This window comes from Bos grunniens, chromosome 6 (assembly GCF_055505025.1).
Source record: "Bos grunniens cultivar Pamir isolate PY7600 chromosome 6, Bosgru_T2T1.0, whole genome shotgun sequence".
In the NCBI taxonomy this organism is placed as follows: domain Eukaryota; kingdom Metazoa; phylum Chordata; class Mammalia; order Artiodactyla; family Bovidae; genus Bos; species Bos grunniens.
The window spans coordinates 75064055-75077553 of NC_141170.1; the positions used below are offsets into that span (position 1 = coordinate 75064055).

A 13499-nucleotide genomic window follows, 5' to 3' on the forward strand; every position below is an offset into this window, starting at 1 on the left:
TATATTAATGTAAATCTCATGATTTTGAGATGATTTTAAGTAATATGTTTCATTTAAATATAAGTTTTATTCAGAATAGTTCAATAACCTGAATTTGGTTTTTGGTACATGAGGGAATCTAAGTTAAAATTAAAAGGGAGAGATTGGCATCTTTGGATACCAGATAATGATCCCCACAGAAAATAGGGGCAGATTATTTCATGATCTTTATTAAGGTTGCGTGGACAGAGGCCAGAAGAGTTGAGGGTGAGGGGGATGCTCAATAAAGTCTTTCTACTCAACTGAGCAATTTGGATTCTAAAGAATTGATCAATTTATGGAAAGAAGTGGTGCCTTTTTGAAGTTCACATGTCACGCCTTCTGGTTAGAATTTACCTCCTGCACTACAGTCTAAAGACTCATAGAACTGTCACTCTACCCTGCGTGTCTCAAACCACTTAACTCACAACGTCAAGTCCAGGGGCATTAAGGAAATGGAAACAAGTGTTAAAAATGCCGAATAAACTCTACCATGAGCATATATTGCTCTTCTTGGCTTCTTGAATCCAAAAGAGAAAGAGGTTCATAGTTTTCCTCCTGGATGGAGACTCATCAGTAATGAGGGAAAACAATTTTTATATAAAATAGAATGTATACGTGAGAAAGGCCTGCCTAATTTCTCTAGTAATACAATTTGATTTTCTGATTAGCTGTCTTATTCTGTGATTCTTGTAATTTTGTCAGGTCAATTAACTGGAGTTCGGTGCTAGCGAGAAAGGAAGTATGGGCACTGCTGGCTTCATTAGATGTCAGCAGCTTAGGTGCATTTTGTAATAGAATCTGTGTGGGATAATTGAGCTGATATTGTTAATGTCATAGTGTATAGAAGTTAAAAAATGACTTAAGAAGCAGGTCAGATTGGACAACATGAAGTGCTTAAAGAAGAAAAGGAAAATAATCTACACAATATATATTTTATGCAAAAAAACGCAGATCAGTGAATTACTCAGCAAGTAATCAATGACTTATTATATTGGATGCCCAGCATTGGCATTGGTTACCCAGGTGCACAAGAATATAGTTCATTGCCCTATCAACAAGGTGTATAAGCTCCAGTTTGGAAGATCTTGAGGTGGTTTTTTGTTGTTGTTGTTGTTGTTTTCTTTTTACAGAGTGCTGAAATAAACAAATATTATCTTTTATAACATGTTGTTTACAGGTTCTTTCCTTCCATTGATGGGTTCTCAAAGGGGCAGAATTTTGTCTTATTTCTCTTTGTGTCTCCAACACCTAGCATGACCCTGACATATAGTAGGTGTTCAAAAATGTTTGTGCAATAAATAACTGAAAATCAGCTTTCCAAGGATGTGTTGGTGGGAATGAGTGTAGCAGGTGGGAAAATGAGTTCAATTTATATTTGCAAGAGCCCCTGTTGGAAAGAAGATTGCCCTAGAAAGTACCCTTGGTCTTAAGAAATGAATGTGTTTGAGATATGCTACAAATAAGACCCTACTTAGTGACTGGCCAGGTAAAGAGGATTCAGGGTAGTTCCAGAGTTAAGGATCTGTAGAATTATTATACAAACCCAGAAAGTCAAGAGAAACAACAAGTTTTTTTTTTTTCCCCCAAGAAAAATCCTTAGTTTGAATTTTGAGACAAGGAACCTCTTATGAGGTAGAAATGTCCAGTAGGCAATTATAGATTTATGACTAAAGTTGAGGAAGATGTCAAGGAGAGAAATAAATGACTGTGGAGTGTTCAGTGATGAAATTATAAATGAAACCATGGAAGTATGTAGTTTCCCTTGGTATACTTTGAGTTTCTGGCAGTGTTTGAACAGAGAATTATCTAAACATTTTGATGCTTATGCTATACAGGAGACGGAAACACTATCGAAGCACTGTCTGAAGCTGCGGTAGATAATGGGTAAAACACTCTCAAGCCCTGAGGTTCTCTAAATCTTCTCTTTTAGTTAAGAAAATAAGACATAAATATGAGAAAAATGACTGTGAACGAGACAGAATCACATTTAGCATTATTAATACAGACATAATAAATAGCTAAATTAGAAAGCTCAACAATCAGAGATTGATCCAGTAGAGGTATTACTTGATTGTATGATTCAGACCAAAAGGGAGTTTGGAATTTGAGGAGGACATGATTTTTGTGTTATGGCATAAATGTTCCAAATTTCATGTATCATGTACTCATTTGGTTAAACATATTCAGTCTATGCTGATTAATAGATTACTCATCTCCCAGTGTCAACTCACTCATGTCTTCCTGTGTTTTATTGTCTTTGCAGAAGATAGATGAAGAGAATGAGGCAAACTTGCTAGCAGTCCTCACAGAGACACTGGACAGTCTCCCTGTGGATGAAGACGGATTGCCCTCATTTGATGCACTGACAGATGGAGATGTGACCACCGAGAATGAGGCTAGTCCTTCCTCCATGCCTGACGGCACCCCTCCGCCTCAGGAGGCAGAAGAGCCGTCTCTAGTAAGAACCCTTCCTACTGTTTAACAGGAATTGGAGTTGCCTCTGGCTACCCGCTGCATGGGTATGATGTAGTAACAATAAGGTTTGGATTTTTCATTTAGACTGATGCCAAAATAATCCCCAAGCACACTCAGAGTTGCAAATTCTGTGATTCCCTGTTGAAAACTGTTGACAATACAGACTTTGTGTGGTCTTACTGCAGCTTTTTGAAACTATCTTTTGCTGCTTATTTGTAGGTTTTGATGTCTTAGTATTATTTATGTTTATGGTTAGAAACTTCAAAAATGTAGATGACTAAAAGAATAGACAGAAAGTTCACCTGTAATTTCAAATAGCTTCTAATATCAAAAAGGATCAAAATCTCCTCTTGTTTTAAGATGTATCATGAGCATGTTCAGGAATTTTAAATAGATGCATAGTTTTGAATGGTTGCATAGTATTTTATTGTTCAGAGATGAACCAATTCATTAAGCAATCCCTTATGGTTGGTTATTTAGTCTTTTTCCTATTTTTTTTCATGATCATAAATTGCATGATAATTGATATATTTGTAGTTTTATTCTCATGCATATTATTTTAGAAATAGAGGGTAGATCAAAGAACATGCAATATTTTAAGGCTTTGCATCCATAATTCTTATGAAGATTGGAAAATAATAGCACATTTGCAACCTAAGTTTCCCAAATTTATGGTAGGCAATGAAGAGTGGATTTGTTAGCAATGAAGAGTGAATTTTCTTTTCAAGGCAGAGCTCAACCAGGATTTTATTAGTTCTAAGACACAGTTTACCTTCTCAGCTATGGTAGCCATTTGTCACTTGCCATAAATCTGATGTAAGAGCACATAATGTAAATTATGAAATGTCATTCTGCAAACTTTAATAATGTGCTTTGGCCTGCCTTATAGTTGTTGTTTCTCTCCCATCTCTAAGTTTTTAAATGTTAAAAGCATTCCATATAAAGCTATGAGACTCTATTTATATTCCTTTGCATTTTGAGATTTCTGGTCTGGAGGAGACTGTCTTATAAACAATGATAACATATGTATCTCCCAATTTTTCTTTGTGTCAGTGGCACTGGCTTTGCTCTCTAGTGCTCTGATTTCTTTATAATAATCCCCAATCATTTCCATCCACACCATGGTTTCAACTGGGAGGGGTTGTTGACTCAGAGTCATACTGCGTGTCCCAGCAGGGAGGTCCTGGAAGGCCAGTGAATCAAATGAAGAGACAGAGGTCAAGAGAGAGGAAATGTTTTGCCTAAGCCAAAACCCACATCTCCTGATCTACAGTCCAGGACTCTACCTTCTTAAAAATCCTTTTTAGCGAAACTTGCTCTTTTAGCCCAAATATTATTTGAATCAGTAGTGTTTTATGCTTATTTGAAAAACATGATTCAAAGCATCACAGAATCTTTCATTTATTGGTATTTGAATCATTTGGGTTATTGAGGGGAAAATGCACACACACCCCCCTAGCCTTGATTTATCAAAGCAGCTTTTCTCACCTCATAGGTATTTGGAATCTTTTTAGGAAGATTCTTTTGCCTTGTTTTATCTAAAGAAAAATTAAGGTAGACACAGCTAAGTTTTAAATGTGGCAAACAGTAATACTTTCACAATTGGTAGTGTAATACCCATTTTTCTAATTTTTAAAAAATTAGTTTCCTTTACTGCTATTGTGCTAAGGTGTTCTGTGATTAGAGTGAATCCATTTTTGTAATTATAATTAACTTTAAGATTAAAGTTTTAGTAGCTTATTCTCATGCTTAAAAGATGCCTAACTTTTCTCGCTTTCCCTCCTTCTGGATATGTTTCTAGCTTAAGAAGCTCTTACTGGCACCAGCCAACACTCAGCTAAGTTATAATGAATGCAGTGGCCTCAGTACCCAGAACCATGCAAACCATAATCACAGGATCAGAACAAACCCTGCAGTTGTTAAGGTACAATTGTAAAGTTTTTTAATACAGGAGGGGAAGTCACAAGGAGGTTTTGCTTAAAGCTATAAACAATAGGATTCTATGTATTAATTCAGCTGGAATCCTGCAGAGACTTCATAATGGTGAAACATTATAAAATGGGTCTCCAAAAGCAGTAGTCTAGCTATTTGAAACTAGGAAGAGTTCACTGATGCTTTGTCTTTGGACAATTGAAATGCAAGTTCTACCATCTGTTACTTCATGCCTATTTTATTAATACATGCAGCAGCGTGGGCTACAATAAAGTTTGCTGATAGGTTGGTATCATCTATGAGTGTCTTTAAGATGCTGCAGTGCCATTTTGCCAGCTGTCTAACCTGAGAAAGATTGCTCAGGAATCACCGCAAAAGATCTATCTCTGCCATTAATTGGATGGAATGCTGGCAATGACATAATTCAGTTAGCGGGCTGTATTAAACAATGTTTGTCTTGCCATTCACTGTGAGTGAAAACGGAGCGTTAAGGGGTACTTAAGAGAATTGTGAATACTGGGCTCTGGCAATCAGTGGCAAATTAAGGTTTAAGCCAGCTTTTTTTTTTTTTTTTATTCACAGTAAAGGCGCTGTAGGGTCTTGTTAGTTACATGTTGCTGAGTAGGAACATTGAAATGTAGGAGAAATGAAATAAAAAGCTGTATAAATGTCATTTAGGAATTTTAAATGTAATTTTCTTTCCTTGTTCTGCAAACAATTATTCACAGCTCATAGATCTAGTACACTTAGACTGAACACTTCATTGAAAATCTCATCTCTTCAGAAAACCTATATCCATTTTGATAAGGTTCAGTTCACTAATTTTCCCTTTCTTTATGCCTTGTTTTTAAGACCGAGAATTCATGGAGCAATAAAGCGAAGAGCATTTGTCAACAGCAAAAGCCACAAAGACGTCCGTGCTCAGAGCTTCTCAAGTATCTGACCACAAATGATGACCCTCCTCACACCAAACCCACAGAGAACCGGAACAGCAGCAGAGACAAATGCACCTCCAAAAAGAAGGCCCACACACAATCGCAGACACAACATCTACAAGGTAGGCTGGACCCCTGAACACCCACTGCTGGTAAGGGTGGTGAGGGCAGAGCAAACCTGCTCCAGACTGAGGACACCCAAACTTCAGGCTTCTGTTCCATCAGTGTCTCTCTTGACAGAGAGTTCAACACCTTATGATAGGAGGAAAAATAAATCCTTCCTTGAACATATCCTATTCAGCTGAAATGCAGCCCAATTCACAATCACCAAAAGGCTCCTGAAATAATAGCCAGGTTGTGGGAGATGGGGTGCAGAGGGAATTGCAACATCAGGTGTGGTTTGTAGGAATCTCTGAATTGCTGAGATAACTGAAGTTCTGAGCAAGCTGGGCTAACCAATTCATGAAAAAGCTTTTATTTTTTTCCCTTCCAATAATGGGGGAAAAAATGAGGCACTGTTGATTGCTGTTTATACTTTAAGAAATAGCAAATAGTACTTAGGCAGTCACTCCCAGTTATGATGTACATTCTATTTTTAGACTACATGGCGTACTCACACATTTTATTTTGTAAGTGTCAATTTGGAAATTCCTGGATATTTCAAATTTTTTCTTTCTATTTAAAAATATATTGCTTATATACTAAACATCTGGGTTGACTTCTATTGTCCCCATACGTTACTGAAAAGCTGATGCTCCTGAGCAGATCAGGGTGATTTGGGGAAAATTTCTGTTGGCAAATATAAAATTTTCTTTATTTTTGGTGTCTTCCCTAAAAGTATTCTAGTTGTAGAGGCCCAAAGAGAGCTCATAGAAAGTTGCTGTTCCTTTAATATATTTAACTTCCACGTTATCTGTTCCTCTGACTTTGTAGTGGAAGTAGACACATTCTAAAATAGCAATTATAAACATCCACCTCTTTTTCTTCCTTCTGTTTCCCCAATTCCCCTTCCAGCTGCAGAGTGGTAGCCCCTGATCCCTGTTTTGAACCATGATTATTTCATACAGGTATGCTGTTGCTGCTGCTTTTAATACATCTTTTCTTTCCCAGTGTTTTGAATTTCCCTCTCTCATTCCTACTTCACCATAAGCCTGGGATTTTCATATTCTTTTAATATTTTTAATTGGCTCTTAATTAGGTTTTCCCTGGTGGATATCTTGAAATCACTGTCCATCCCTTTCTATCAGTTCAAGGAAATATACTTATCAAAATGAACCATAGTCTCTTAGCTTGCTTCTCCCTGATTGGCTTCTCAAACGCACGCACTGGAACAGTTTTCTTAGCTCAGGACCAACTGTGCTGTGGGATTCTAGGCCCTGAATTGAAGGACTTTCTGGACTAGTCTCTGCCTGGTCCTGGTCCTGGTCATGCATTCATTTTCTAGAGCTGAATTTGAAGCCACAAACTTGCTACAACCCTTTAGTGAGTGAACCTAGTCCAGCAGCACATGCTCTGAAGTGTGTGTGGGGTTTTCTGTTGTTTCCTTTTTTTTTCTTTTGTCCAGTTGGTCCTTTTGGATTTTGAGGGTTTTAAAACTTTGTCAATCCATGCACCACTAAATATTACTGTAATCTGTTACAAACCATGGCAGTGAGAAATTAAATTGGCCTTTGAAGGACATATTCTTTGGATGAGACCTGCTGTATGTAGGTTTTTTTTTTTTTTTATAAGGTATATTTCTGTGGTGTGGCAGCAAAAGTGTAGCTAGCTCAGAGCAGAACAAAGCTTATTAACCAAAAAAAAAAAAAAAAAAAAAATTCCTGTAGTTACTTAAGGTCTAAAAGAAAACAAACATGTAGCTATGGCTGATTGTTTAAAAACCAATAGGATATAAATGCTGAGTTTCAGGGGATATTTATGATTCAGAATTTTAATATAGAACATATATGAATGATTAGAGACAATAGCTAAGAGAACTTTCTGAGGTTTCCTTACTGAATGTATTGTCATTTTTTCACACTAGCTTCACGTGTGCTCTCTGTACTGTTGCGCATCAAGCTTACTTCCTTAGTATAATGGTCTGGACTTTGGCAATTGTGGGGGCCCATTTGTTCTTTTAATGCAATCATTCATTCATCAAAAATATCATAATCTCCATGAAAAAGATTCATTCCTGTCCTCAAGGATCTCAGAGTCCCTGGTCTTCCAGTCATTGGAACAGTGTGGTTAAACTTTCAGTAAACCAAGTCAGCACTTGGTAGTTTTTGTAAGTGTGGGCTTATTTTGGGGTTGGATTCTTGAAGCTATATCCTTGCTGTGGCCCTCATCTGCTGGTTGCATTTTGTCTCATGACATATGACCACTTCCTGTCCATCTCCTTCCATTGCCATAGGCTTTACTTGTACCCACCTATCAGAATTTTGGGAATCTTCCTTTGAACATTACCCTAAACCCTGAAAACTGAAATTTCAGCAACTTATTTACAATGCACATCATTGTGTGACAGCACATAGTTCATACCTGGTGATATTTGTGTAGAACCTGTATAGGTCATCTTAATTATTCATTGAGCACCAGAGAAGTTGGTAAAGTTCCTTCATAAATGTGTTCTTTTTAAATGGCTCTTTATATCAGATATACTAAAAAATTAATGTCAAATCAGTTTCTTTATTGGTATATCTGAAAAAGCCGATCAATCAGCGCACCTAATTTGCGTTAGCTTCATATTTCTGGATGCGCACTGGATAGATGATAAACACGCAGTTGCTTGAAAATGAATTTTAAATCTACAAATTAAATATGTAAATCCTATTTGTCCAAGTAAAGTATCTAATTTCAACCTAATTTAGACATAAATAATATTTTCACATTTCAAGGGACCTTAATTACTGAGGTTGATTAATTTGTTTTAATATCTACTGAATACAATTCTTTTTGATAATAGGAGAAGGAAAACATATTCTGGGCCCAACTCTGCCAGTAACTAGTTTTATGGCCCTGGAAATATCATTAAGCATCTTAGGTCTCAAGTTTTTCATCCATAAAATAAGAAAGTTTATTCTAAAGACCTTTTTGGTTTCAAGTCCATGATTTTCATTACATAAATGACTACCTCTTGACCTTTTGAAAGTAGTTATTTTAATGAGAAAAAATGACAAAACCTACATACATATAAATATATCTTTATAGATAAGCATATATATATATATATATATATACACACACACATAATATGTGGATGTATACCCCAAGTACGTTTCTCACCAGTTTTCTCCTCCTTCTGTTCAAAATACAAGACTGCCAAGGAGAAGCAATTGAAATTTTGGAGTGAGAAGATTCTTACTCCACCCTTCATAATTGGGAAATGCCTCCTGTAGGAGGTAAGACTCAGGAAACATCAAAAGAAGTAGATGAGCTCTCTTTGCAAATCTATAGGTCTCTCAACTGATAAACATTATTTTTACTTTAGTTGTCTATCAGATTTGGGGATCTGAACCCTTTTAAACTATTTGGGTCAGTGTTTATAATTTGTCATGTTCTCTCAATTAATTTTCAGCAAATAGAATGGTTATTGAGGGAGTTTGGCCTCATAGAAATAACCTATTCTCAAAGATAGATATAAAATTATACATTTTAGGAGAAAAATCAACTGAATATTCATAACGTTCTGTCGTCTTGTAGTTACTCTGCTGTTTTCGTGTCTAAACAAACCGTGTACTATATTCCAAATTAAAATAGAAAACATTATTTTTCTCTGATGGTCTTATGCAAATTTTGTATCCTTAACAGTGATGCTACATTTTGGGGAAAATTCTGTTTTCATATGTTTTCAAATGATAGTTTACTGATGCAAATATTGTTTGGAATTTGTTTTAGCACAATGGACTGTTGTCTGACTTTGATCCAATATTCAGGGATTTCCTTACTTTAGTTTTCCTGTTTCCAGTTTCCAACTTGACTGTTGTAGAAACAAACCAAATCAGAAAAACACTCAATATTTCATAATTAGTTTCCTTTTTTTTCCTTTAGCCAAACCAACAACTTTATCTCTTCCTCTGACCCCAGAGTCACCAAAGTAAGTATTAAGAAATGTAACCATTTTCAGAAAGGGAAGGGGGTTCTAATACATTTGGCTACAGCAACTCCATTTCAGTTTGTTTTTATAAATGTGCCATATCTTCCAGTGACCCCAAGGGTTCCCCATTTGAGAACAAGACTATTGAACGAACCTTAAGTGTGGAACTCTCTGGAACTGCAGGTAAGCCTTACATTTCATTTGGACCTTTTTGAACGGATGAGTGTGTATGTGAAATGTATATTAAACAAGAGTATAGTCTCTATGCAATTAATGAAATTAACTAAGAGTATAAACAACATTGAACAAGAAATTATCTATAAATATTTTCAGTTGTTTATTTTTTTTAAGAGGAGACATTTACTGTTTGTCAGACTTGGGCCAGACTCTCTGATGTATATTACTGATTTGGATCCACAAATAAACCTCCTCCCACTTAAGACACTAAAACTTGAGTAGGAGGAGAAATGAACACTTATTGGTCTTCCACTCAATAAATATGTCAAGCATATATGTCATTTTAGCTAATTTCACAAGAACCTCATGAAGATGGTAGTGTTTTTGTTTTTGTTTTTTAAGATGAGGAAATAAGGTTCAGAGATGTTAAGTAACTTGCCCAAGATCACAGAGCTAGAAAGCAAAGAGCAAAGGTTTGAACTCAGGTTTACTTGAAATATGTTCTTACTGTTTATTATACCTAATAGTATAATGCTCTCTTATATATGATACTGTTTTTATGTCTTTTCAGTAAAGGAGAAAAATGAAAATATGCCCATTCACCAAAACAAAATGTTCTTATATATTTTAAACAAGAGCAATTTCCTTCACCATTTGGACTTCTGAATTTATTTGGCCAGTCTTACTCCACATCCTGAAGAGGAAGAAGCTTTAAAAACTTGAACTAACCCCTAAGAGACTTACAAATCCAAACAGTTCCTAGGCAGACATCTGAGTGGGGTGCAAATGGTACCTTTGCAGTAAGAACTTAGGTTTAGGTACTTGAACCTCACTAGAAAGTGAATCTTAGGATGTCTAAACAAGAAGTTCCTAGGCTCTGGCCATTGCTGATAAGGCTAAAGGAACAGTAAGTTAAACAAGATGCTTTCAACCAGAACTGTGGTGCCTACACGCACCGTGGTCATTGTTGCTAAGTTTAATTTCATACTCTGAGTTTGCTAAATTACTTCCTTATGAAAGGTCTATTGCATGATTGCATGATTTGGTCAAGCAGTAGAGCAAATAATTTCATGGCATTTATATATATTTTATGTATGTATATACAGGTATAAATATATTGTTACATATACACATATACACACATGTATCCACATATGAAATATATACATAACATCATTTCTTAAATAAATTAAAATTACACATATGATTATAAGTAACTTTTGTGTGTATATATTATGTACATTAGACTCCTTATCTAACCAACGAGTGAGTATTTGGTGGGCTTATTTTAAAAAGTTGATTGAAGTATACACAGTTTGTTTTGCTTCTGCTTAAAACATACAAATTATGTATTCAAATATGAAATTTTTGGTGTAAGACAGATCTTTGCACTGAACTAAAATGTACTAATTGGGGATCCATTCATCTCTGTGGCACAGATGTCCCTACCAATGTATCATGGATGGTATTTACTTGTCTTTTCTTGCCTTTTGAAGGAAAAATAAGGCTATTTGTGTGGTAGCCTGAGTGCAAAATCATTGTAGATTTTTATGATTTTTAATATAAATCATAATCATAATTCCCCATGTTTTCCCAGTATTTTCATTTGACAGCCCTTCTTTTAGTAACATACCTTTATTGGATCTTTCTATATAAACTTGTCTTAATCCTATTTCATTCATCTACATAATATTTTATTATCTTACATAATTTCAGTCACCAGTATAAAAGACATTACCAAATTTGCGAAAATATACTACTTTGGCTCTAGTAACAATCCAGGTGAAAGGAATTCCATTAATTAGGAGAATTCTGGATTCTGTATGTGTAAGTTACTTTGGTTTAGAAAGGACTGAGAAAGCTTTCACTACATATAACAATACCAAGCTTTCCATTAAAGAAAACCATTTTTAAAATTTTTCTCTTTTTATAAATAATATAAGCTTACTGTAAAAAATGTCAAAAATACAAACTAGTAGAAAAATTGTGTATAGTTCTAAATTGTTTTCTATGAATAGTTTTATATCTGTGACAATTTTGTATACACATAATTTTGTATTCTGTTTCTTCAGTTAACATTTTAAATACAGAAGGTTTATATTATCACAGACCCTTTATTATCAGGTTTTTTTTAGTATGCTATTTAACATTGGTTTGAGTGTTTACCTCAAAATGTATAAAAACTTATTTAACTATACTTTTACTGTTATACATTTAGGTTGTTTTAAAGTGCTACTATTTTGAAATAGCACTAGGGTGGAAATCTTTGTTTATAAATTTTTTAATCTTGTTTTTCTCAAATTTCTAGTACTCATTAATATTGAATATAAGGATATAAATATCTTGGGGGTTTTGATCCATATTGTCAAAAGATGTGTTTCCACTCATGATCTTATTATATAAGTGTGGATATATTTGCCTTATTACATCCTAGCTAGGATTGGTATCTTTGTTTTTACAGTGTTTTGCTAATTTACATGTATATCATATAATTTAAATTGCATTCCTTCTATTCATGAGATTATAGTGTTACAAAAAAGCACTTAACTTTCTTCTTGTCAGAGATTTTACTATTTCTCTTACTGACCTAACATTAAATAATTTAATTATACATTTGAAAGGTTAGTAGATCATACTATTGAGATTTTATAAGAGAAACTTTAAAAAAACTTGTCACCCTTAAAAATATATACAGTACAGTGAATTTATTTCTGTTGGAGAATCAGAATTCATCTTACTAGTTTAAATCCCTCTTTCTTAGTGCTTTGAAAGGTTATTGAGTACCATGGAAATCAATTTACCAATATATATAACATATATAATACCAGCTCTATGCTTGCAACACAGTAGGTTTTGGGGAATATATAACAAGCATAAGACATAGAGACTAATCCATGTAAAGCATAGAATATTGTACTTGGCTCATAGAAGGTGCTAAATAAAAAGTCTTGTTTTCAAGATGTGGGCTTATAGTCAGTTTGTAAAATAATACATATTGCCCAAGTAACATGAAGGGAAGATGTTATTGACTGTTTATAATATTTTACTACTTTCTAAGGAAGGTGGGTCCAGAGATTGGTTTTTCATTTGTTGAGCAAGGTGGTAATGAGTGCAGATACAAATCACGTAAGCTGATGCAAAGTCAAATTGCATTACATACAGGAAGGTATTTCCAGCTACAGGAAAATCAAGGGATGAAAAAGAACTTGGAGGCTGCAGAAGGTGGCTGGAAGAAGTTTGAAACCTGCCTGGAGGATGGTATAGGGAGGAAGGGACTGGGGAGGAGAGTTTTTTTTTTTTTTTTTTTAATAGAGGTATTGTGGGTTTGAAATGGTAGACAATACCTCTATCTCCACTGAACATCTTCAGTAAAATTTGTGTAGTAGCATTTGAAGGATGAGCAAACACTGATTGTGCCTCAAGAGAATCATCCAAGGGAGAAAACAAGTTATCAGAGGGAACCCTTAACATGGCTTCAAGTTAATTACCATGATTGTGCAAAAGATTTAAAAGAATTGTAGAGAGAGTTCAGGATTGAAGAAAGCAGTAAGGCAATACCATTAGGCAGTGAACGACAGAGCTGACCTGTGGAAAGGAGTCTAAGCAAGCTCCAGGAGTTGGTGATGGACAGGGAAGCCTGGCATGCTGCAGTCCACGGGGTCGCAAAGTCAGACACGATTGAATGACTGAACTGAACTGAAGGGAGAAAAATATTTGCATTTGATTTTTACGTGCATGGGTGGAAAGGGGAGAAGATATTTCTGGAGCAAAAGATACCACATTATAAATTGAAACATAAGATTGTCAATATTCAACATTTTTGATGTGTGAAAAAAATGGTGATTTCATGTAGTACAGCCTGAATTAATATACTTTATAAACTG

At 35.0% G+C, this 13499-nt stretch overlaps 1 protein-coding gene across 18 annotated transcripts in view; it reads left to right on the forward strand.

Moving 5' to 3' along the window:
* The window catches only part of PPARGC1A (PPARG coactivator 1 alpha), a 716069-nt gene that overhangs the window by 672090 nt on the left and 30480 nt on the right, over positions 1 to 13499 (forward strand). For all 18 annotated transcript variants that reach the window (XM_086406254.1, XM_086406256.1, XM_086406261.1 and 15 more), the window contains 5 exons: positions 2285 to 2479; positions 4298 to 4420; positions 5281 to 5485; positions 9393 to 9438; positions 9548 to 9621. In XM_086406254.1, the coding sequence (XP_086262380.1) occupies positions 2285 to 2479; positions 4298 to 4420; positions 5281 to 5485; positions 9393 to 9438; positions 9548 to 9621 (643 nt within the window). The remainder of the gene's footprint in view (positions 1 to 2284; positions 2480 to 4297; positions 4421 to 5280; positions 5486 to 9392; positions 9439 to 9547; positions 9622 to 13499) is intronic.